Source organism: Dicentrarchus labrax, unplaced genomic scaffold, assembly GCF_905237075.1.
Source record: "Dicentrarchus labrax unplaced genomic scaffold, dlabrax2021, whole genome shotgun sequence".
Classification (NCBI taxonomy): Eukaryota; Metazoa; Chordata; class Actinopteri; family Moronidae; genus Dicentrarchus; species Dicentrarchus labrax.
The window spans coordinates 10,579,748-10,603,025 of record NW_026136707.1 but is presented as its reverse complement, the minus strand read 5'-3'; the positions used below and the strand labels follow the sequence as shown (position 1 = coordinate 10,603,025).

At 42.2% G+C, this 23,278-nt stretch overlaps 1 protein-coding gene across 3 annotated transcripts; it reads left to right on the top strand.

The window, feature by feature from the left end:
- Positions 1-725: 725 nt before the first annotated feature.
- On the top strand, positions 726-23,257 carry ttyh1 (tweety family member 1). Of its 3 annotated transcripts, none has more exons than XM_051405445.1 (15): positions 726-1,537; positions 5,489-5,653; positions 7,176-7,405; positions 10,114-10,225; positions 12,069-12,406; positions 15,033-15,128; positions 15,244-15,316; positions 16,977-17,052; positions 17,248-17,303; positions 17,561-17,653; positions 17,743-17,835; positions 17,940-18,079; positions 19,185-19,352; positions 20,991-21,069; positions 22,181-23,257. In XM_051405445.1, the coding sequence occupies exons 2-15, from the start codon at positions 5,519-5,521 to the stop codon at positions 22,262-22,264; spliced, it is 1,773 nt and encodes a 590-aa protein (XP_051261405.1). In that variant the 5' UTR covers positions 726-1,537; positions 5,489-5,518; the 3' UTR covers positions 22,265-23,257. The 3 variants fall into 3 exon arrangements, with proteins under 3 accessions (XP_051261405.1, XP_051261406.1, XP_051261407.1); XM_051405447.1 differs by having other exon boundaries at positions 735-1,537; positions 19,185-19,245; XM_051405446.1 differs by lacking the exon at positions 20,991-21,069 and having other exon boundaries at positions 729-1,537; positions 19,185-19,245.
- The last annotated feature ends 21 nt before the right edge of the window (positions 23,258-23,278 follow it).

Below are 23,278 nucleotides of genomic sequence, written 5' to 3'. Positions count from 1 at the left end.
AACATACAGACACACAGAGGCTGCGTAAACGCTCCCTGAGCAACTCTTGCATACATAATATAATTTTCTGTCTTCTTTCCCCTCTTCCTCCCAGATACACACATATACATAGGCTATATGAGTCAGTGAGTATGCTCTGTGGCTCTCCACTGTTTGCTCTCTCGCTCGCATTATCTCCCTGCCTCCCTTCCCCCACTCTCTTTTCAGTGACACAGAAAAACTAACGCCGCCCCCTCCCTCTTTCCTCACTCGCTTCTGCCCCCCTTTCTGCAATGGCAGACAAACACCAAACTCGTTTTAAAACGTGTTTTTGCCGTTATATCTCCAATTTGCATTCCTCAGCCAAAAACCACCCATAGAGCATCATCTCCATCAGGACCCTCTCATCCCTCCTATTGTGTTGTTGCATGTTCTCCTCCAGCCTTCTTGTCACTGATTCAGTGTTGATGCTGTTCTGCAGCCTCCACTGAAAACTGGTTTTGCCTAAAAATCCGTTGCACGATGCTTTCCCCCCTCTCTCTATTCATTGTTCACCCCATCTCTCCCTCCCTCCTCTTTCTCTCAGCATCACTCACTGGGAACCCACATTTTTTTCCCCCTTCTCAGTATTTTATGTTGCCTTTCCCTGCATCTCCCCCCTCCCCTTATTTATCTGTATGTGTTTATTCGCTTCTCTTACTCCAAGTTTATGTGCATCTCTACTTCACATTAGCCCTCGACACGTCACAGCCCAACAGAGTCATAGGCAGGAGTTCAGGGTTCTTTCAAAAACATCTCCTTTCATTATTATTTAGCGCACACACAGTTGGCTGGCAGCATTTTTTACTCTTTCTCTTAGTAATCTGGTCAGGGTTCAGTGTGGTAGTCTGGACAGAGATTGGTCCGGTTGATGGGAGTGTGCGTGGATGTTGGTGGGGGTCGACATTAGAAGTGTGCCTTTGGTATCTCAGTATGAAGTGAGTGAGGGGTTAGACCCCCGCTAATCCCCGTTAACAGATTAATTATCTTTGGGCAATATCGTGTTGCTGCCGTGTTGTGGAGTCGCTTGGGCGTTAAGCTACGGAGGGCTACAATGCAACGATAAAGGGTCCCTTAGGGGTGTCTCCTCAATCTTAATCCCTCTCTCGCACTCTCTCTCTCGCTCGCTCGCTCGCTCTCTCTCTCTCTCTCTCTCTCTCTCTCGCTCTCTCTCTGTCTCTCACTCTGTCTCTCTCACTGACTTGCTTTCACTGAGAGCTTCTCTCCCATCCATCAACACAAGCACCTCTCCACTGTCACCAGACAACTATACAATTATTGGCTATTTAATATTTCAATAACTGCAAGACTTATTGGTTTATTTTTTCCCTCCTTTTTCCCCCATTTTGACATCTTTTTGGCATGTCTCCAAGCCATTTTTTCAGGATGATGTTTTTTCAAGAGCATCAAGCATTGATGGCTGGCAGTATACCTCTTTGAGTGGGTAAATATTTCACGGACACCGGCAAAGAGAAGACACAGAAGGAGAGAGAGAAACCTCCCAACGCAGCCGACAGAGGTAAGAGACTGATCTCTCTCTCTCCCCCCTTGATTATGGCTTAATTGTTGATGTGGTTGCAGAGATTAATCAGCAGTCAAGTGATATATAATATAAATGCACATTACACTACATCACAGTGTATTGCTAATTTGGATCCATGCCTATCTTTTCAAATATACTTAATGGATGTCCATGAAACCATTACACCACATTACCAAAATGGATTCATGCTTATCTTTTTCAACAATCACACCTAATGGATACATCCTCACCCATTTGCAGAATAAATACATTGTCAGATGATGCTGTAATAATTTTGATTGCATCCAATTATTTTCCACAGTTATAGTTTCTTCTGTCTCATTTTTCACTGAATGCTTTTGGACAATTTGTTTAATCTGCAGGATCATTTGGTATTTGGCTCTGTTGGGGTTTGTCTGTACGGTCAGTAGTGTGGAAGCATTTTGTCACCATCAACTTGTCACGCTGGACTCTTGCACACATCAAACACTGATTTGCTCTGACTTACTGGCTATGAGCTGCACTCACTTACCTTCGGTCAGCTGCACTCACTTTGAAGGTTCATTGTTGGAACCGGGCAATCATTCTGCAGGGCAGATGAATGTAAAACATCAAATTTTTATTGAGAATATTCTTATTTCCCTGTTGCTTCACACGGTGCACGGAGGTAACTTAACAAAGATGTTAATTAATTTCTCCTGACTGATGTTGTGTGTTACGAGGCTGTAATGCTTTCTCATAAATTACAGTCATTAAGGTTGTTGTTTAAGAGGCTGTTACTCAGGCTTTAATTCGAATCATAAGAGATTTTATGAGACAAATTAGAAATGTGAAGCAAAATGACTACATTAATTACATCATCCGATCACGAGAGTTTTGCTGTCGTAAAAAAAAAAAAAAGATGAAGATGCAGGTGGAGATGATTTTCCTGTGCTAAAGATGATCTTAAATCCAGCTGACAGAGATGCTTCAGCCTTGCTCTCATTATCTGCCTCACAAAATGGCTCTTTTCTTTACATTCAGACATCATGGAGTCTCATATCATGCAACTGATTTCATTCTCTGTGTCGTCTGAGCTCCGTGCAGACTGAATGCAACAGAAAATGTTTTTTTTAATTTTTCTTAAGAGCTCACGGTTGGGTGAGAGTCAGTGGTTTCTTCGCCATCTCACTCCTTGTCTCTCCTGTTTTATCTTGTTTTTCTCTCTCTATCTCTCCCTGCCGACTGAGCTCAAAAATCACATTTATTTGGCTTCAGTTATGCAATGGCAAGAGGCATGATAAAAAGCTGGCAGCAGACATCACGTCAACTTGAGGCTTCCTATCTGTGACAACTGCTGAGTAACTGCTGCTCTTGGACTGTGAACCCCTCCCGCCCTTCACTTCCATCAGCACCTCATTAGGTTGCCTCAATAACTTTCTGGGTTGCTGAAGAATCCTACTTGAACTTTGAACTGGCCTCATCACTGTCTGATGCCACAGTAAGACAGATAACCTGCTGTCATGCTGGTGATTCGTAATTCTTTATCTTTAATTGTTTGGTATTGGGTTTTATTGGCCTCACAGTGGAAATCATTACTGGTACAGTGTTGTCATCCATCAAAGGAAATGTTTCACTGCATTGACCCACTTTATTGGTTGTGGTGATCCCAACAGGAAGACTTGATTCTCCTTTTGATTTGATTGTGAATTATTCCCTTAATTGATTATTACGCCTCCTCAAATTTTATCCAATCCAAAGTCTGATAAATGCACCTCATATACATCTAATCTAATAATTTCACTCATGATAAATGATCATGAAGGAATGCATAAATATAACACAGTACAGTACACACAGTCTGTTTACACTGCTGATGTGTGGTGGATGGATGCAGTGCTCACAGAGTGTGAACTGTCATGTTCAGCACAGTTTTAATAAGGGAAAATGGAGAGTTGGCAATGATTCGATTTGTGACAGTTGGGCTGCTGGAACCATTAAGGTGAACAGGCTTATTGTAATGGGCTTAGAGCAGCCCTGTCTGGCCTGTGGGCGAGCTGTTAACTTGTTCTGCACCATGACTGCCCCAAATCTGAAAGGGAAATTGTCTGGCATTGAATGTGACATGGGGCTGAATCTAAACTTGTATCATGCACAGTGTAACACAGTTCTGTGCAATGGACTGTAAGCACGAATCAATAGGGATAGTACAATCCTCTGCAGTGTGGAATACTGTGCCGATTGAAAGTTGTATTGAACAACAGCTGCATTAAAAGATAATAAAATCCAACACAAGCCACTAATTCAGAATCTATCTGACATTATTGGATCCTGCTTCAAATGCAGAATTGTATCTGTGTGTCATATCAGCATTGAGCTGAGCTGTATGATTCTTTGTGTTTAAGCATCAGTACTGTTGTAGTGAATGGTTCTCTCTCTCTCTGAGCTGTCTTAAAACGCTACTTTCTTAAACAGTAATGCTCTGATGGTCTCTTAATCTGGACAGCCAGTATCAGAAGCCTACCAGGCTCTTGTCTCGCCCTCTGTTCCCCCTCTGCTCCGTCATTGTAATGAGGATTCCAGTGTGTGTTTTGGCTAACCGGATTTGCCCTTTGTATTTACCCTACTTTCTCCCCCTTGGCCGGCTTTAGTGAGAGATGCTGAACACTAAACAGTGGTTGATTTACATTGAAATACATTATTCTTTGTGTAATGGTTTTCTTGGTGCCTTATATAATGTTCTCCTGTTGTGCCAAGAAGACTTCTTCAAAGACCCCGTATATCCCCTATATAATCCATGCTGCTCCCTTTTGATAAGGTTAAGAGAGAGGTCTGTGAATAATAATCATTTGTTATATATAGGCATGTAATCTCCCTCTGTTTAAGGCAAAAACACCCTCTGTCTTCAGCTAATGGTTCATTTGATTAATTAATTGTTTGTCCTTTGAAATGTCAGAAAAATGCCATCAGAAGTTTCCAGACCCAAAGTTACATCTTGAAATATTTTGTTTTCATCCAACCAACCAAAACCCAAAGATGTTAAATTTAAAGGTCAAGTGTGCAACATTTAGGAGGCTCTATGGGCAGAAATGGAATATTCATGTTTTCATTAGTGTATAATCACCTGAATATAAGAATTGTTGTGTTACCTTATAATGAGCTGTTTTATCTACAGTGGCCTTTCATGGAGTCCGCCATGTTTCTACATGTACTGGTTGTAGACAGGGCTTTTCACGAGTTTGGCAGCCACCATTGCTCGTGCACACTTCACAGCCGGCACGAGTGGTGTTCAGTTAGTTGCAATCTGTAATTTCACCGCTAATAACTAAATCCAACACACTGGTCTTTTCAGAGGATATGAAACACAGGGAAATTGGAGAGTCTTTAAAATGCTGTAACCAGCAAATACTTTACATTTTTGCTTAAATTATAATAACGACCAAAACTGCTGCTGGTTAATTTTCTGTCAGTCACCTGACTGCTCTAACCACATCACATGCGCAACCAAAGAAAGCTGTTTTTTCTGACATGTCTTTAAAATATTAAAGTGAAGACTGGGACGGGTAAAGGTGATAACAATATTAATGCATGCAACAAAAGTCTTGTATAATATTTGAGTTATTGTTGACATCAGGAACTGATCTAAGATCAGTGAAGCCAAACTGAAATATTACACTTACACACAGCCTCCTCTGAGTGATGCACTGATTTACACTCCCAAGAGCTCGTTCCAAGTAACTATCGCTGACACTGTGACCCTGACCTCGCTCAGGCGATTAGTGGTCATAAATTGTCTAATGGAGGGGGGACACAGTGGCCGTAGAGCCTGCAGTGACCTCTCCCTCTTCTCAGCTTGGCTACGGGCTCAGGAAGTCCTTCACCCCTCCTTACCCTCCTTACCCTCCTTCCTCCCCTTTGCTCTTACTTCACATCCTGGTTGCTCTGACCCCGCTTTCCTACCTCCCGCAGGGTGGTGGAGGGGACCAGTGGCAGTAGAAAATGGCTGCCATGACAACGGTGCCCAGCTATGCCCCTTCGCTGTGGGTGAGAGTGTGTCACGCCCTCCCCCGGCTGGACCTCACCATGCAGATGAAGGACAACATCTTTGTCCCCGACAGCTGGGAGTACCAGCAGGTAACAGACACCTGCCGCAACCACTCATAACACACTGTAACCACATGCTGCACTGTAACTGTCCAATCTGAGGGGCCACATTGCATAATAATTACAACCCTGTTGCTCCTTTTGTAGTTATAAATGTACAAGTATATTGGACTAGAATTAAGTCAGTGGATGATGGCCAATTTGCTCCACATCACGCTATAAATTGCTCCTTAAATGCCGGAATGTAACAGCAATCTTGCAGAGCTTCTTGCAGTCCTTTTAAAGCACATTTTCATACCAATTTATTGACTTAATTATTGGTGGTAAGATTGAACCAGACCCCTCCAAGAGCCCCTTAACTCATATCAAATTGTTTTTACATTTTTGTACCTTCCTTTAGATTCCCTGCTGCTCTTTTAACTGTCATTTCTGCCTCTGTGCATGCAAAGTGGATATATTTTATACAATTTGGATCCAGGGAGTGCGTGAGATTGAACATGGTGTGAGTCCTCTAGCAGGTTTCCACAGCTGCTATTGTCTGCATGGTTCTGAACTGTGCAGGTTTCTGCTGCAACATGCAAAGGTTTCATCCTTCTCCTCCAACAGGCTCTCACATACAAAACGCTCCAGCTAGCAGCGTCTCACAGTGCGTGTTTGTGACTTCTCTGCGGTACAAAAGTGGGGGGGGGGACGCAAATTATCCTGCAGAACAGAAAGACAAAAGAGACCGAAAGTGCTCCGAGAGAGAGAATGAGAGAGGGAATGAGTAATGCGAGGAGGTTGCTGAACAGAAGACCGGGCAGAGAGAGAGAGAGAGATGAGAGTGGGAGTGAGAGAGAGTGGCAGTGAATGTATTTAAGTAGGTCACAGATTATTAATAGAGATTCAGTGGTGTGGATAGAAAGAAAGAGAGGGGAGAGTGGGGGAGAGAAAGCGAGTGGGAGCGAGGGAGAGAGCGTGGGGAAAGAGGGATGGGTGGAGTGGGGCGATGGGGAGGGGCTTTCAGAGAACAGGAGGTGAGATAGAGAGAAGGTGGAGGAATGGGAAGTGACAGACGGGCAGATGGACGAAGGATAATACTGTAGATATGTGTTGGAGCAAAATGCATTTCAGTAATGTTGACTTTATGACATGGAGTCTGATCAAAAGCAAGGTCTGATATGGCTTAGTGACATTAATATTCACTATGGTGTATATACAGCTCAGGGCTTCACGGGTTAAAGCCTTTGAAATAAGTATAAATGGTCAAGAATCAGCTTAAATTAAGTGTGTTAGATTCACAAGTTTGTTAATGGATGTTTGCATGCGTGTCTTTTGATTTTTCTTTTTCTTTTTGAAACACACAGTTTATATTCTCATACCTTTTTAATCACCATCTCCTGCTGCTAATGGGGGCGGGACAATATGACAAGCTATGGAATTTAACAGGATTAGATGGTATTTTACCCTCTCAAATTGCTCTTCTCCACTTGTAAAAATGGAATTAAAGTGCCATTTGTCACATTCACTGACTCATCCGCTGATTATTCTTTCCTCGTCTTCCATCTTTCAGACTCTGCTGGTTTTGTCCAGTTTATCAGCCATCGCTCTGGTTATCTCCCTCCTGGTGGTTCTCTCCTTCCTCATACACTACTGCTGCTGTCACCGTGGTGACCGGAGCGAAGGATCAGAGGAGGAGGAGGAGGATGAAGATGCCAGCACAGGTCACGGTTACAGTGGGAAGAAGGGGCGGGGCATCTGCTGTGTCACGTGGGTGGCGGTGGCGGCTGTCACGCTGTGCTGGTGAGAAAGAGGATTCAGATGTCATTATCAGCCACCGACCTCTTACAGTATATGTAACAGCAACGCACATGTGTCGCCTTTTAGCAGGGCTGAAAGAAGTATTCAGTAAAAGTAAACACTAATTTACAATCTTACAGACGTAAAATCCGCAAAACATAAAATATTAGTTAGTATTAGATACTAGAAAGATCATAGAAAACATATGATGAGTTTATAAAATATGATACATTGCTGAAGTATAAAAGACAATCAGTTAGCGGCACCTCAACCAGCTACAACATTAAAATAGCCCCTTAATGCATCTGTAATAATAATCATAATATAATATATAAGAATGTCCCAATTACAGGATCCATTTGTATGATGAGTATGTTTACATTTGACACTTTTTAAAAAAAACTACATTTAAGTAGTATTTCATTTTACTTGTAGCGGAGTTGAATCATTATTTTATTGCTACTTGTTGAAGAAAGATCTGAATACTTTTTCCACAGTTGATTATTAGACTGTTACTACTGTTGTATCAATTACCGCCATAGCTGGTCGACACGTAGCCTGAGTCCGCTAGTTTAGTCCAGTGGTTCCCAGTTTATAGGTCAGCCTCTTTTGGGAAATACTGGATTATTTTACTTATTGGAGCTTGAAACTCTTGAGGGAATTATTCAAAATGTTGGCAAATGATTCACTTTCTTGCAGGAAGCTAAATGAAAAGGTGGATACCACTCATGTCTGTAAGGTAGCCAGCCGCCGGTTAGTTTAACTTTAACATAAATGCCGGAAACAGAGAGAAACTGACTCATCACACTCTGTAATCAACACATTGTGTTTTTATTGTGTTACCTTCCAGCAGAGTCAGACTAGCGGCTTCCCCCCATTTCCAGTGTTTCCAGTAACTTACGGTAAACTAAACTAACCGGCTGCGGGCTGTAGCTGCATATTTACTGTAGAGACATGAGAGTGGCATTGTTCTTCTCATCTAACTCCTGAGAACTAAGTGAATTTGCTAATTTCCCAAAATGTCCTTTAAATTAGGTGAAATAACTCTTTAGTGGACCTGCAAACAAATTAAAGACGACTGAAATGTGAAAAGTAACGGTTTTTAAAGGAACATAGTTCAAAAGTTGGGAACCACTGGTTTATTCTATTTTACATACTTACTATTTAAGATTTGACCTACAAAACGTATGATAAGCTGCTGAAATATGTCAGATAAATAGTACAAAAAGTACAAAATTCCCCTCTGAAATGTAGTGGAGTTAAAGAATAAAGTAACATAAGCTAGAAATACTCAAGTACAAGTACCTCAGAATGAACAGTACAGTACAGTACAGTACAGTACTGTAGTTACTTTACACCACTGCCTTTAAGGTGGAACAGCAACAAGGCTGTGAATCACACACTGTCATCCTCTCCATTGTCATGTGCTTTTTAGTCTCTCACACGGTCGCCAATGTCACTGGAGAGGAAAGGAGGCCTGTGTGACAGCTGATGGTCATGTTATATTGTTGTTTACCAACTGTTTACCACAGGCCTATGACAGCACTGCGTGTGTTATATTGCATGGATTTCCCCATTATTATGTGTGTGAGGATGATCTCAGCTTACCCACCTTACAGTACAGTCATTTGCCCACCGGTGTTCCCCTCAGATCTGGTGACTGTGGAGTCATCAGGTCAGTACATTGTCTCTGCTGTATATTATACAGAAATGCTGCTTGACAGCTGTCCAATACACTCTTGTATAGTATGAGTCACTGAGGGGAAAGCTCAGCTGCCTTTTAAATCTAAAGCTACAGGCCCAGCTATGTGCTGTAACAAAATTATAACACAATTTAATGCTTCAGCAGTGCTTATTATTATATTCCAGGCCATTCCCCGCACGTTTCTATGCACTGTATTGCTATATTTTTGGACATAATGTACGAGATCTGATTTCAGCTGTCGTAATGATGTCATCATATGCAGACTGTAGGTTGATGTGGTTCATGTCTCCCCCTTATGGACCGTAATGTAATGTAATGTAGTCGTCTCCTTTGCGGATGCTCGATGCAAAAGCCTTCACTGTGCCAGACCGGATGAAAAAATAATGCTGCAGTTTTACCTCTTGAAAGTATTTCCTGTGACACCCTTTCCTCCTGATGGGGTCACAGAAACAGTCATTTGAAATGCAGCTGCGTTAGACAGCGTTCACATTTTGGCAGCTTGAAATGCAAAGCACACACGGACGCAGACACACATTCCTCCTTTTCCCCCTGCTTTCTAATCTGGGTCACATACTTTGTGGGAGATTGGGTCATACCATTGCTCTCTGGTTTGAGGGGATTTGATGAACATCTGGCCCGAGCCTTAATCTGAATATTTGAATAACAGAAAGATGTGTAAACATGTCGCTATGTTTAACATTTTGAATATTTTCCTTGCTGGAGCTTAACCGTTGAGTGCTAAGAGTCAGCTTTTTTTCCATCATCTGTTTATTCCTTCCCCTGCGCTCCGCTGATGGTATGCTCATCCAGAGCACACATATCCCATCCTCTCCAGCTCTATCTCCTTGTGTCACATTCATTTTAAATGTACATACACACTAAATTAAACATTACAGTTATGCCTCTGCTATCTGTTCCTCTATCCCCTTCTCACACACTCACACATACTGTACATATACATCCTCCCACAATTCATGCTTTTTTTTTTTTCTTCTCCCCTTTGCAGTGTTGCCATAGGCATCGGTTTCTATGGCAACAGCGAGGCTAATGATGGGATGTATCAGTTGACCTCATCTCTTCTCACAGCCAATTATACGCTAGCTTCCATCGATCTGCTGGTGAGTGCTACTCTCCGCAAGTAAACTGTCATGCAGAATACCTACACTGCTTGACACTGTGTGTGTGTGCGCGTGTGTGTGTGTGTGTGTGTGTGTGTGTGTGTGTGTGTGTGTGTGTGTGTGTGTGTGCGTGTGTGTATTTGTGTTTGTGATTGTGTTTGTATTTGTGTGTGTGTGTGTGTGTGTGTGTGTGTGTGTGTGTGTGTGTGTGTGTGTGTGAGGGAGAGGGAAAGGGGGAGAGAGAGAGAGAGAGAGAGAGAGAGGATGTGTTCATGTTTTACATGTGGTGTTCAGACAAAGAGACAATCAGATACAAACTTCAGTTTTTATTGATTTGGCTGCGGTCAGACAGTGGTTTATGTGTCAGACTGCTAAAAGGTCCTCCTCCTACTGGGAGATACAGGTCAGGAAAACTACAGTACTAATGATAATGATATACAGCAGAATACCTTTGAATGAGGAGGGGAAAACACAGTCCAGCTCATGTGTATTTATATCAAAGAAACATGTCAATCATTAAAATTAGAGCAGGATATCTAATCTGTCCCTCATTAAGCAATAGCATTAGACCAGGGATGTTCAGATCTTTTCCCTTGGAGGGCAGAAACTGAAACATAATGGTTGGCCATGAGCCAAAAGCAAACATCTACCAAAGTGTCACTGGCTACAGTGCTCAGATTATGAAAAGTTTTTAACCATATATAATATCAAACATACATTGTGGGCCCTGCATGAGACACACAGACACTGACAGAGTAATCTGGGGCTGTATTGATCAAACTCTTAGGAATTACACCTGAAGAGCCAATTTAAGAGTAAAACATTTATTTGCTAGTTGAATTGAAGTATAAGACACATTTATTAAGAAATGTACTCAAAGCCATTCTGGTTGTCTGATCAGAGCAGGAATATCCAATCATAGACAAAATTGTATCCCAGTGCTTCCTAAATGTTTTTAAACCTTCGTAGTGATTTCTTTTTTATGGCAGCCCTCTGTGCCCATAATAAATAAATAATATACTAATAATAAGAATTTTGTACAATAACAGTGAAGATGCACGGACTAAAACAAAAAAACTAAGAACATACTCTAACGGAATATATTCAATGATAGTGCTTAGTTATTCTGTTCATGGTTACAGCAACTCCAGTCTGTATATTAATGTAATGTGCTTCAGTGGAATTGGATGAATTAGTGTTGGTAGTAACTATACAGTGAATCTGTATATGCTGGTATGTACATTTATGTAAAATACAGGACTGTAGGTACAGGTATCTACATAATATTTGAATAAATGTATGCACAGATATGGAATTAACATGCAATATATTGTATAATAAGATAGACACTTTACAAAAAAGAAGCAGTAGCTGGAAATTACAGGCTTAAAACTATCCTATTCTGAATTAGACAGATAACAAATTATTCATTATGATTGCAAAACATGTCTCAAAAGGTGTGTGTGCTCACTCCTGTCTCTTCACTGCAGCCCTCCATTATATCCTCTTATCCAACTTAAGAGACCTTGAGTTGTCATATACTGAAGAGTATTTTCATGTCAAAGAAAACTGGATAAACAGCTTTTATTCAAGTAGGAGTGAAAGTAAAAGTCCACAATTTCACTTATAGCTGTCTGATAAAAACTTGTTTCTATAACTTTTGTTATAGATTATGAGGGATGTCCATTAGCAAACTGAAGCACTGATGCCTTCCATCTCCAGTTCTCTATCTCCATAACGCAACCACTCTAAGCCCACCATGAATTTATGAGCATCATCATCTTTACTTTGTGGTTTCCATCCCACTTAACTCTCCTCACATTCTTCCTTCCTCCCTCTTCAGATTTCAGACACAATTACTGGGCTGCAGCTGTCTATCTCTGGCCCTTTGACCTCAATGGAGGAGCTTTTTACCGGCAGTAAACCGTTCCTGGTGTCGACGCGGAACTGCCGGAGGTTATCTGAGAACGTGGTCAACCTCCTCTCCTCCATCTCTATGGCTCGGTCCAGTGCAGACACAGGCCTGGGGAATGACAGCAGTATCAGCGGGGCATCCATCATACCTCTGACCCCAGTACCTCCCTCTGTGGCTCCGACGATGGTGCCTACCGGCAGCTTAATGCCCAGCCCCTTCTCACCTGGCTGGGCGGCCAACACACTGATGGTCAATGAGGACTACAGGTGAGGCTGCAGTCCAGAGTGGCCACGATGTTCAATTTGGATCAAATTCACATTGGAAATAGATTTTTTTTTTTTGGTAAATGATGCTAAGTAATGTTCCCATATGCATATTAGGGGTGTGTATTTCAAATGATTCAATATCTAGATAGCCAGCCCACAATCCTAGACACATAAATCTGTATCATCCAGCTGATTCAGTACAATTTGTTTCAGCTGTAAGGAAAATTCAAAGTAGTTTTTTTGTAAATAACTATGTAATTTGACACTAACTGAAAAGAGACAGTGTTTCATTTGTCACCTGAATATGCAGAAATGTCAAACTCATGTACAAGCAGCACACAAATAATAATATATTATATTATGTAATATTATGTAATGTTCTTATATAAAGAATACAAGTTTCCAGTTATAAATGATTTGTGCATTATTGATGTAATATTGTCTTGGCCTTAAATGGAGCAGTCCTTTCAAAGAAAAAGCAGATGTCCCTGCAATTAGTACAAACTACATAATGACGGCTCCTACAATGGTAAACATTGGCAGTGATAGTCAGCTTTCTGGGAAACGAGAGTAAAGCTGTTAATGTTTTTGTTTTTTTTATGCCTACAATTTGACAATTTGATAGTTTTGCTCATAAATGTATTTGTTCCTCTTGGTACTTGCGCAAGAAGGATCCAATAAAATAGAAACTCCATTCCTATCATATCCACTCATAAATAATCCTTTTATAACTCTTGTTCTTCTCATTTATTTACAAAACAATACAGATCTGTCAGTTTTACAATGTAGCAGATTTTGTAGGACTTAGAGTCAACTTTAGTCGAATTTAGCACACATTTCTAGTCTCCTAAATATCAACGTGTGCAGTCTGTTCCTGCTCTTAGTGTTACAAGAGGATGAGGAAACTATCCTAGCTGGTGATTCATAAATGTTGCATGTTAATTAAGATTGGCTGCGTTTGGTGAGGTAATGCAATGGAAAATGTTCTTACACATAATGGTTAATGGGAGGCTTTTATATCCCATATTCCGTAATGAACACATTTGAATTGATTAATAAAAGTACCTAACTATATCCTAGTACTGATAAATAATTCCCATTGTAATAACAATACGAAAGTACTGCTTCCCATAAAAAACAAACCAAACACAGCAAACACAGAAGATTTATGACTGCCCTTAAGCAGAGAGAGGTTAAGTAAGGTTCAGCCCAACTTTCCCACTTCCCTCATATAGTGGAGTCTTAAATAGTAAACTACAGACACACACTGAGTGAATGTCTAATTTTTTCAGTTTAAAACTCCAGTGCGTAACATTAAAGAAGCTCTATTAGCAGAAATGCAATATAATATAATATATATAATGTATTCATATGTATGTCTTCATTGGTGTACAGTCACCGAAAAATAAGAATCATCCAACCAAACACTGGCTGTAGATAGGGGTGTTTGCATTTCTCCTGGAGAGGGAGGGTGAATTGAGGGAGCCACTAACTCCTACACACTGGACTTTAATAGAGATATACCAGCTCAGCAGTGTTATCAGAATCCTTTTTTTTTTTTTATGTATTTCTTTTGGCTTTTATTGCCTTTATTTGATAGGACAGCTGAAGACAGACAGGAAAGGGGGGCAGAGAGAGAGGTGATGACATGCAGCAAAGGGCCGCAGGTCGGATTCGAATCCTTGGCCGCTGCAGCAAGGACACACCCTCGGTACATGGGTCGTCAGCTCTACCCACTGAGCTAACCGGGTGCCCGAGTGTTATCAGAATCCTTATGATATCCTTACACTCTTTACTCTGCTGTTGTAATCCTGGGAACAGTGCGATAAAAAACATAAAGTTTTAATCCTGGATCAGGTGGAAAAATCTGAATTTGATGAAAGAAACACACAAGAATGCTGTAAGGAAAAGCTTTCAGTGTAGCAACCTCAGATTTGTCATAACCTTGGCTCGCAAGGGTCACAAGATGATTAAAGAAAGATTTACATTTATCTCTTCTGGCCTCTAAAACCTTTTGAATAAAACGACTGAAGAACTGAGCGCTTAAAACAAACCGGTGATGAGGGGTCATAACAGGTATAAACTGTTTAATTTTAAGGGAACACATCAAAAAGTTTGGCAACCATTGTGTTATAGACAAAGATTTACTAGTTAACAATAGGTTACATGAACTTTCCACTGCGGTAACGTTGAGCAACTTCATACTTGACTCAAGACGAGGTAGTCTCATCCCATTTCTTACGAAGACATCTAATTAACACACAGGGGAAAAAATCTGAAAAATGTCTTCCCACTAACAACCGTCATCGATGCAAAGAATCACTTCACAACAGTTGCTAACTGGAAAAGCAGTTGAAAGGTTTAGGTTCAATTTATTCATCCATAAAATAGTCCCATGTTTTGCCCTCAGTTCATCCTTTCTGTGCAGATCAAGCAACAGTAGTAAAAGTACAATAACCATTTTAATCACAGTTTGATTAACTCTTAAATTATGGAATACAATTGAAAGCTGTGGACCTTGACGTTGTCAAACTACTTGTTCAAAGGTCAGGAGAAACCTTTTCACTCTTAACATTTCTAACAGTTTTTAATGCAATTGCTGTTTGTGTGTTTTTCTTTGTTATAGGTGGCTGTCATACGTGTTGTTGCTGCTACTAGACTTCATAGTGTGTCTGTTCATCCTGCTGGGACTGGCCAAGCAAGCCCGCTGGCTGCTCATCCTGTGAGTACACACACACACCCACACACTCTTGTATCTTTAGACACAAACCATACAACGCTGGATTGATGGTCAGGGTGTCCTCTTGGCTGAAGAGTTTGTGCTTTTCCCCCTACAGGATGACCGTGCTGGCCTGGCTGGCTCTCTTCCTAAGCTGGGGCTCCCTGGGCTTGGAGACAGCCACTGTAGTGGTGAGTAGACCCAGTAAAACGGCTCTGGAGAGCGGGGTCGGCTGCGAGGGAGGGCCAGGAAAGGGAGGGCGTCATGGGAGGGATTGGCTGGCTACAGCTGAGGGAAGAGAGCAATAGGAGGCCGACCCCTGATGGCACGCCAAAGCTGTGTGTGTGTGTGTGTGTGTGTGTGTGTGTGTGTGTGTGTGTGTGTGTGTGTGTGTGTGTGTGTGTGTGTGTGTGTGTGTGTGTGTGTGTGTGTGTGTGTGTGTGTGTGTGTGTGTGTGTGTGTGTGTGTGATTTCTGTGCCCATTGTGCTAAACCGTGAAAAGACCTGCCTCCTAGGGAACGCTGCAGTCGTGGCAGAGGACCAAAAAGGCAGAAAAATGGGGCAGAGATTAAAGATTCAATGCGCGTGTGCACAAGCGCGTTTGTGAGCAAAGTGTGTTTGTGCATTAAAGTGCGTGTTTTTCATGTAAGTGTGTTTGCGAGCGTGTGGGTGTTTTGGCTTCGAGAAGTAAAGATGAAGAGAAGATGAAGAGAAGTGCTTTCAACAAGAGAGAGGAGGGGAGAGGAAGAGTGGGAGAGTGCATCTCAAGATCAGTTTAAGAGAGAGAGAGAAAGAGAGAGCTAGAGTGAGTGATAGAGAGACAGCTACAGTGAGTGATAGAGAGAGAGCCATAGAGAGGGTATACCATCAGCAGAGGAAGGCTTGAAGCTGTTACTGTTCTTCAGCCCCTTGGGGCTTTAGTCTAAGCATGCAAGGAGGTGGAAGTGTGAGTGTAATCCTGTGAAAGTGAAATTCACTAACATGCTGCTGGACAATTTTCAGCTTAAAGTCCAGCTGCGCTTATAACGCCTAAACATGACAACACCACCAGTGTGCTGTGTCTTTCAGGCAAAAGTCCGGGCCACCTTTAGCGGGCAGTGACATTTATCAAGAACAAGAGAACGGTTTTATGTCTCAAACAGAAGGCTGCCCTTTCTCAGTTTGCTCTGTGAAGTTTGATCGTACCCTCTGAACGGGACACTGCTTTGGTCTGGGCTGTGGGTGTGTGAAGAGGGTAAATGGTGGCTGTTTTTCTGCACTGCTGCCTACTTTAAGCGTCTCAGTGTCATGTGGGGCTGGCGGGAGATGTCCCAAGGCCTGTGGGTCCACACAGAGCCGCTCTGTCCGTGGTCACTGACAGGGAAACAATGGGCCAGCTGTGGGCCTGCCCACTTTATTCTGTCCCGGGTCGCCGCTTTTCCCGTCAGTGAGTGTTTTCCTCTAGTGTGGCTCTCACTCCCTCTTCTGGTGGGGCGATCTCAAGCTGAGTGTGTTTGTGGGTGTGCTATCTCTCACTTGAGTGTGCCCACTTCAAAAATAGGCCAGTAGGTACAGCAATGTATGGAGATGATATGGAAAGAGAGGTTAACAGAGGGCAGGATATGAGTGATGAGCGAATGGAAAGAAAACTAGACGTCAGGTTTATCCAGGGCAGCATGTGATGCAAGCAGATCGATACTTGCCACCATATTGTGAGCTCCTGTCAGATATCTGAGGAGGCAAGTATGTCAGTCGGTCAGTGTGTCTACTAACTTTTCCCTTGTGATCGTTTTCTCTTGCCCTCCCTCTTTTGCCTCATCTGTCCCTGTCATACTTTCTCACTCTGCCCGTCACTCTTGCTGCACTTGCCAGGCTCTCAGTGACTTCTGCTCAGATCCAAACACGTTTGTCCTCAACTCCACCCACTTCAACACGGGGACCAGCTCAGGTACAGTATTAATCTGTTCTTGTACAAGCAACACTTGGTGAAAGTGCTGGTTGCTTTCCATTTCTGCAGTGCACTTGATTTACCTCCCAACTGTGCTTCTGTCAGCACAATCTAATATAATGACAGTGAAATGTTTCCACATCTTTTCTATTGTGCACTGATCTGCTGTGCACTGGTGTTTTGTTGGCCATTCAGATGTGTTGGATTATTACCTGACCTGCAACAGGCGCATGAACAGTCCATTCCAGCAGGTAATGTGACCTCTGTGTATGTATATAACATTGCAGGCATTTAGCTGACACTCTTACCCTCATTGAGTTGAAGTGAGCAGATTATATGTCAGACTTGCTCTTGAGGACAAATTATTTGAGGACGGGATGCACAGCTGTTGGTGCGTGTCCTGTCCTTAAATGATTTGCTCTCCAGATACACTCTCATGCATATTGATGGTATATTTGAGCAGTAATGCCAAAATAAAAGCTCTTAACTCCACTGACTCTGACTTCAGCTGCTGACCCAGTCGCAGAGGGCACTGTCCAACATACACACACACCTCTCCAGTCTGGACAGAAACGCTCTCACACAGTTCCCCAAAGCAGAGGTATGTTTATAATGTTTAACTCTGCAGCTTAAGACATAAAAGCCAGTATTATTATTTTTCCAACTTGATGCAATTTTCCGTCATTGCAGAAATCACTCAGGGAGGTTCAGCAGATACTCAACTCCACAGAGGGCAACTTTCATCAGTTGGTGGCACTACTGAACTGCAGAGGTCTTAATAAGGTAACGCAAGGCGAATACAGGACCTGTACTAACGACCAATAACAGCTTATAACCAAGTGACTGTTTCTTTATTTCCATTGATATATCTATACATTTTCTTTTAGGACTACATTGACTCTTTGAAAGGCCTGTGCTATGATGGGATGGAGGGATTGCTCTACCTCTCCCTTTACTCTTTCCTCTCTGCTCTGGCCTTCACTGCCATACTCTGTTCTCTGCCCGGTGCCTGGAGGAGCTTCCCCAGGTGAGAGAGAGAGAGAGTGAGAGTGAGAGTGAGAGAGAGAGAGAGAGAGAGAGAGAGAGAGAGAGAGAGAGAGAGAGAGAGAGAGAGAGAGAGAGAGAGAGAGAGAGAGAGAGAGAGAGAGAGAGAATTGTTGTTTTAATGGACTCGCACCCAATTATACACTGTGAAATGTCTGTAGCATAAACACTGCCAAAAGTGTAAATCCATTTTGTTCCACAGTGTCGGGGAGAACATATACTCCTCTTCTCCTCCTTTCATAAATTGGGAAAATATTGTAGTGCATCAGAAATATTTGGTCCAAATTTAGCCCTGAAAGGTTTATAATGTATAGTGGCACATGCAGAATGGAAGTGATAAAAGGGTAGTACTGCAGTAGTACATAAAAACTACCTATAACAGCTGGAGCTTTGGCTCTGTCAACCCACTGCGGCTTGAACTTCAGTAGTTTAGTATTCAGGAGTTTGGCAGCAGTGGCACACGTTTGTTGGCTCTCCTGAGAGCAGATGTTAAACAGTTGTTCCAGTTACGCTGAAATTTTAAGTGTCATCAGCTAACAGCAAGAGATTAGGGAGTTTGTGACTGTTGCTGCCTGTTCCCTGTAGCTCAGCGGTTCTCAACGTTTTTGGTATCAAGGACCTCCTGCTAAACTCACTGATACACATCAGGCCGCAGAACCCGTATTTGATAAGATGTAGTCTCTGGGATCCCCGTCTGATAAGGTTTAGTTATTCCTTTACATTCTATACTGTAGATTTGGAGATTAACAGTGAAGAGTTTGAAACCTATGAACAAAATTCTTACACATTCTCTCAGTGGGCCAACTTCTAGTCAATTAAATAATGGTTAAATTAAAATATTCTCCATTTATCTGGGGACCCCCCTGGAACCTCTCAAGGACCCCGGACCCCAAGTTGAGTTTTTTGTTTTTTGTTTTTCTTGGAATATTAGCGTTTAACTAATCATGACCACGAGAATAAATGGAGCTTGTAAGATCTTTTAATTAAAAACAGATCAATAGATAATGAATATGCAACTATAACAGAACAGTCATCATTTCTCTGCTCACACATGTCCGTGTCTCTCTCTCTTTCATGGACGGCGACAGTGAATCAGAGGAGTACGAAGACTCGGACAGTGAGAGTGAGGACCCCTTCACCTCCCATCAGGCACGTAGACAGACGGCCTCGGGGTCTCAGCGAGGGGCCATGGCCCCCTTCTATAATTACCCGGGGGCCGGGGTGGACACCCCCTTTTCTAGCGCGCCGCCCCTCCCGTGAGTAACACAGACACACAGACACAAAGACAGACAGACAGACAGAACGTCCCAGATGTTGCAGGTGGAGGAGGAGGAGGAGGAGGAGGTTGGCATCAAGCTCATGTTTCTGTGTCGAGATCTGTACCAACGGGCAACTTTTATACTGATGCCCCCCCCCCAGGAGCAGGGATTGTAAAAAAAAGTCCAAGATGTAGTATGACAACACAGAGTACCACACACAGAAACTGACTGAGCACTATTGAGACAACTATCTGTGCAGCCACATAGTCTTTTTGGTGAATACATTCAGCTTGAAATCACAGATTTGCCCCTCAAAACAGTTATAATTGTATTTATGACATACAGATTTTGAACACAATGCACATGTATCTTTACAAGAGAGCAGTGGCAGTGCAGTACAGTCAGCTAGGTTCACACACTTTTGTCCATAGACATGTAGGATTAGGCCAAATCCACAGAGCTGTCAGGTTAAGCACATGCATTGCAGACAGACACACAGACAGGTCAATATGGACTACAGTGTAGGCAGAGAAACAGACACAACTCCAGAGGTCTGTCTGTCTGTCTGTGTGTCTGTCTATTCGTCTGTCGAGTGTTTCCGGACAGACGATGTAGGCCGCTCGGTCATTTCACAGATTCTTGTCTCAAATGGCGTCCTGTCTCCTAAACAGTAGTAGACTACTGCTGTGTTGGAGGGAGGGTGTCATTGACGAGGCCGCGCTCGTAAAAACTCCGGCGATGTGAGGCTCAGGTTGACTATAGGTAACCCCTCCCCCCCCCCCCCACCCTCCACCCCACCCCACCAAACACCCTCCTGCATCACTCTCATCTGTCTCCTCACTGTGGTGTCCAAACCTCTCCGGTTATTTCTCTGGAGCTGTCCTCGCTGCTTTTCTTTTTTCATCAAACCTCCTGCTTCTTCTTTTGGTTCTCTCCCTTCTTTCTCGCTTTCAATTCTCTCATCTTATTATGTTTCTTCCCCTTTTCTCCCTCACTGGTGTTTCCAAGCTTAGTTAGTGCTCTGAGAAGCCTAATTTCGTGGACTATTTAACTTCCTATTCTAATGCCAGCTGATCATCTTGACTGCTCCCATATCAAATAATAACACAAAAAATAATAAAGTAAACTTAACTGTCAAGTCTCAGAAACTCAGCTAGCAATTCAAATACAGTCCACTCCTCTTAAATGGAATCTGCTCGGGATTGCTTTAAAAGCTTTCTGGGGTTTATCGTGCAGATAAACAGCTTCATTAGGAAAACAACATTACAGCTGAAATGGGACTGGTGAGTCACACCCAGCTCCAAATGCATGTAATTGCAGATTATTGTATAAATCCTGCAGTGCATCCTCAGTCAGGAGTGGTCTGTACGTCTGATGCTGGTGCTCACAGTGCCTCGCTCGAGTGCCAGCAGTACTAATACCTACTAGTTACACTGAGTGCTGTTTTTCCGCACTATATTTCTAACCGCTCTTTCTCCTTCTTTCCTGTTACTTGTCCTTTGGGTCCCGTCACCCCGCGGCCCCCCGTCCCCCTCTGTCGTTCTCAATGTGTCTCACCCGTTTCCCTTCTTCTTCATCCTTCCATTCCTCCTCTCCCTCTCTCTTCTGTCCTTGTCTCTTTCTATCTCTATACAGGACTCCAAACGTTTCCTCCAATGGCAACCCTGGCTATGAGAGCCTCCCCTTGACTGACAGGCAGTCCCCACCCCCCTCTGTGAGTTCCTCTGTACTTGTGACACCATCGCAATCTGTGCCATTTTATCGTTGCTGTTAGTGCACACGCTCGCTTTAATAATCAGTAGCAAACGGGACTAACATGGAGGCGGGCCTCCGACCTCGCAGGACCCTGTGGGCTGGCCTTTTCTTTTTTGATGCAGAGACTTTACATATTTCCACTGTGACTAATTAATTTGTAATTAACTCTTTCTTACTAACATAAATCTGAGAGCTTTTTTATTATCACTATCTGACCATTTTACAGAACACCTTGGCCATAACAATTCGAATTAATGAAAAATATGAACTTTCAGCGTAAACTTCATTCTTGAACTCGACAAAATCCCAACTCAAGGTACCCTTACTGGCCTTTTTTTTTTTTTTTTACAGCTTTCAATCACATCTCATGGTTTTCCTCAGTGGATGATCATTAGGTTACGGTTATCAAGTGACCAAATTTTCAGATGACCAAACTCCATCCACTGAGGAAGAGCAGGAGATGCAGTTGAAAGCTTCAGAGTAGTAAGAGGCCATGACTTTTGACTATAAACTGACTGTAAACAGAAGGTAAATTAAAATTCAGTACCTATACTTATTCTTCCTGGTTCATTCTTGACAATAAAGAAATGAATTTGCCAAAAGTGGGGAAAAAAACAAAAACCTTCCCCTCACTATATTTTCCTGTAGCTTTCAGTCGCATTTCAGGGTCTTCCTCTGCAGATAAAGTCTAGAGTTGCAATCCCCCGCACCCCATAAATTACCATAATTTATCACATGACCAACCTCTCAGTCTCATTAAGACATTTTAATTATCTCCATGAAAAGTGAGCAAACTACATGCTTTGAGGAAGACCTTGAGGTGCAGCTGAAATCTGGGAAAAGCTAGTAAGTGGACGTTGAGGGGGTTTTTTGTACTAAAAAAACATAACTTCTAAAGCCTGTTGGTCAGATAGTGAGCAAAACTCGCTCTCAGCTACTCTCGATGAATTGACCTTCAAATGCACGAATAATAAATATTTGTCTTCTTCTCTTATATTTCCTCCCAACACACCTTCGGACCTCGTCAACCTCTCTCCTGTCGAATCCCATCGTCCGTTCTGGATGTACAGTACTCTCCCAGCATGCTGACTGGTTACGGGGGAAGTCAATCACACCCCAACCCAGCCCATTCGCGGAACCTGTATTCACGTTGATTATTTTTTTGTTAGGAAATGTATAGAAGAAAAAAAAAGTTTAGTTTTCATATGAATGGACACTTTACTGAAATGAAAATGAAACTAATCTACATAAAATGAATGCTAGGTGTGAATTCAAAGTGCGTAACGTCATTACCACTGAATATTATTATTAGAAGCACTTAAAAGAAACAGGTCCAAATGGACTGCTGATATAACCGACAGCGATAATGCTGATAGGATGGTTGTGCAAAGGTATGAACCAAGTCCACTTGGTCTAAATTCTTTCCCTCGTCTGTCCAAACTCTGTGTAAACTGTGAACAGTGGTGAGGCAAGTCAGAATGGTATTGACGTTACTACGTTGTAGTTTTATATTCTTAAATGTATCAGTACCACCAATTTATTTTTAAGTTTTTATATAAATATTGTTGTAGAAAAGCACTGGCACGTAGCAACAAGACACATTTTTTTCTGTGAATGGTTATGCAGTTCCTTCACTTGGTATCATTTTTTTTATTATTACTTTTTATAGGTGGCAATTCTGTATTTTCCTTGTATTACCTTATGGTATTCTGTATATCTCACTGTCTATAATATCTGAATAATCATGAACCTTTGCTCTTACAAAAAAATACTTGAGGGCTACCAAGACCCTGTTTTAATGATTGAACGGAGAACTACAACTGCCACTCCAGTCTTGAGAGTGGAGAACTACAAATCCCATGCAATGACAGCAGGTACATAGCAATATGATTCTTGCTACTGGTGCTGCAGTAGCCCTACCGTAACTAGCAATAATAACTATGTATAGCATTGGGTTTCTGAGATCTCTCCAAGATGTTTTGTGTATATATGGTATGGTATGTTGGAGATTTCATTGAATCCCCCCCATCCTTGCCAACTGACCTTGTTAACCCTTGAATTGAGTTTGTATGGTTATCAATGCTCCTTTTGAATGGCATCCTTTTACACTCAAGAGTCTAATATAAATAAAAATAACTTCAATAATCTTCACCTGGTCTTCGTCGTGT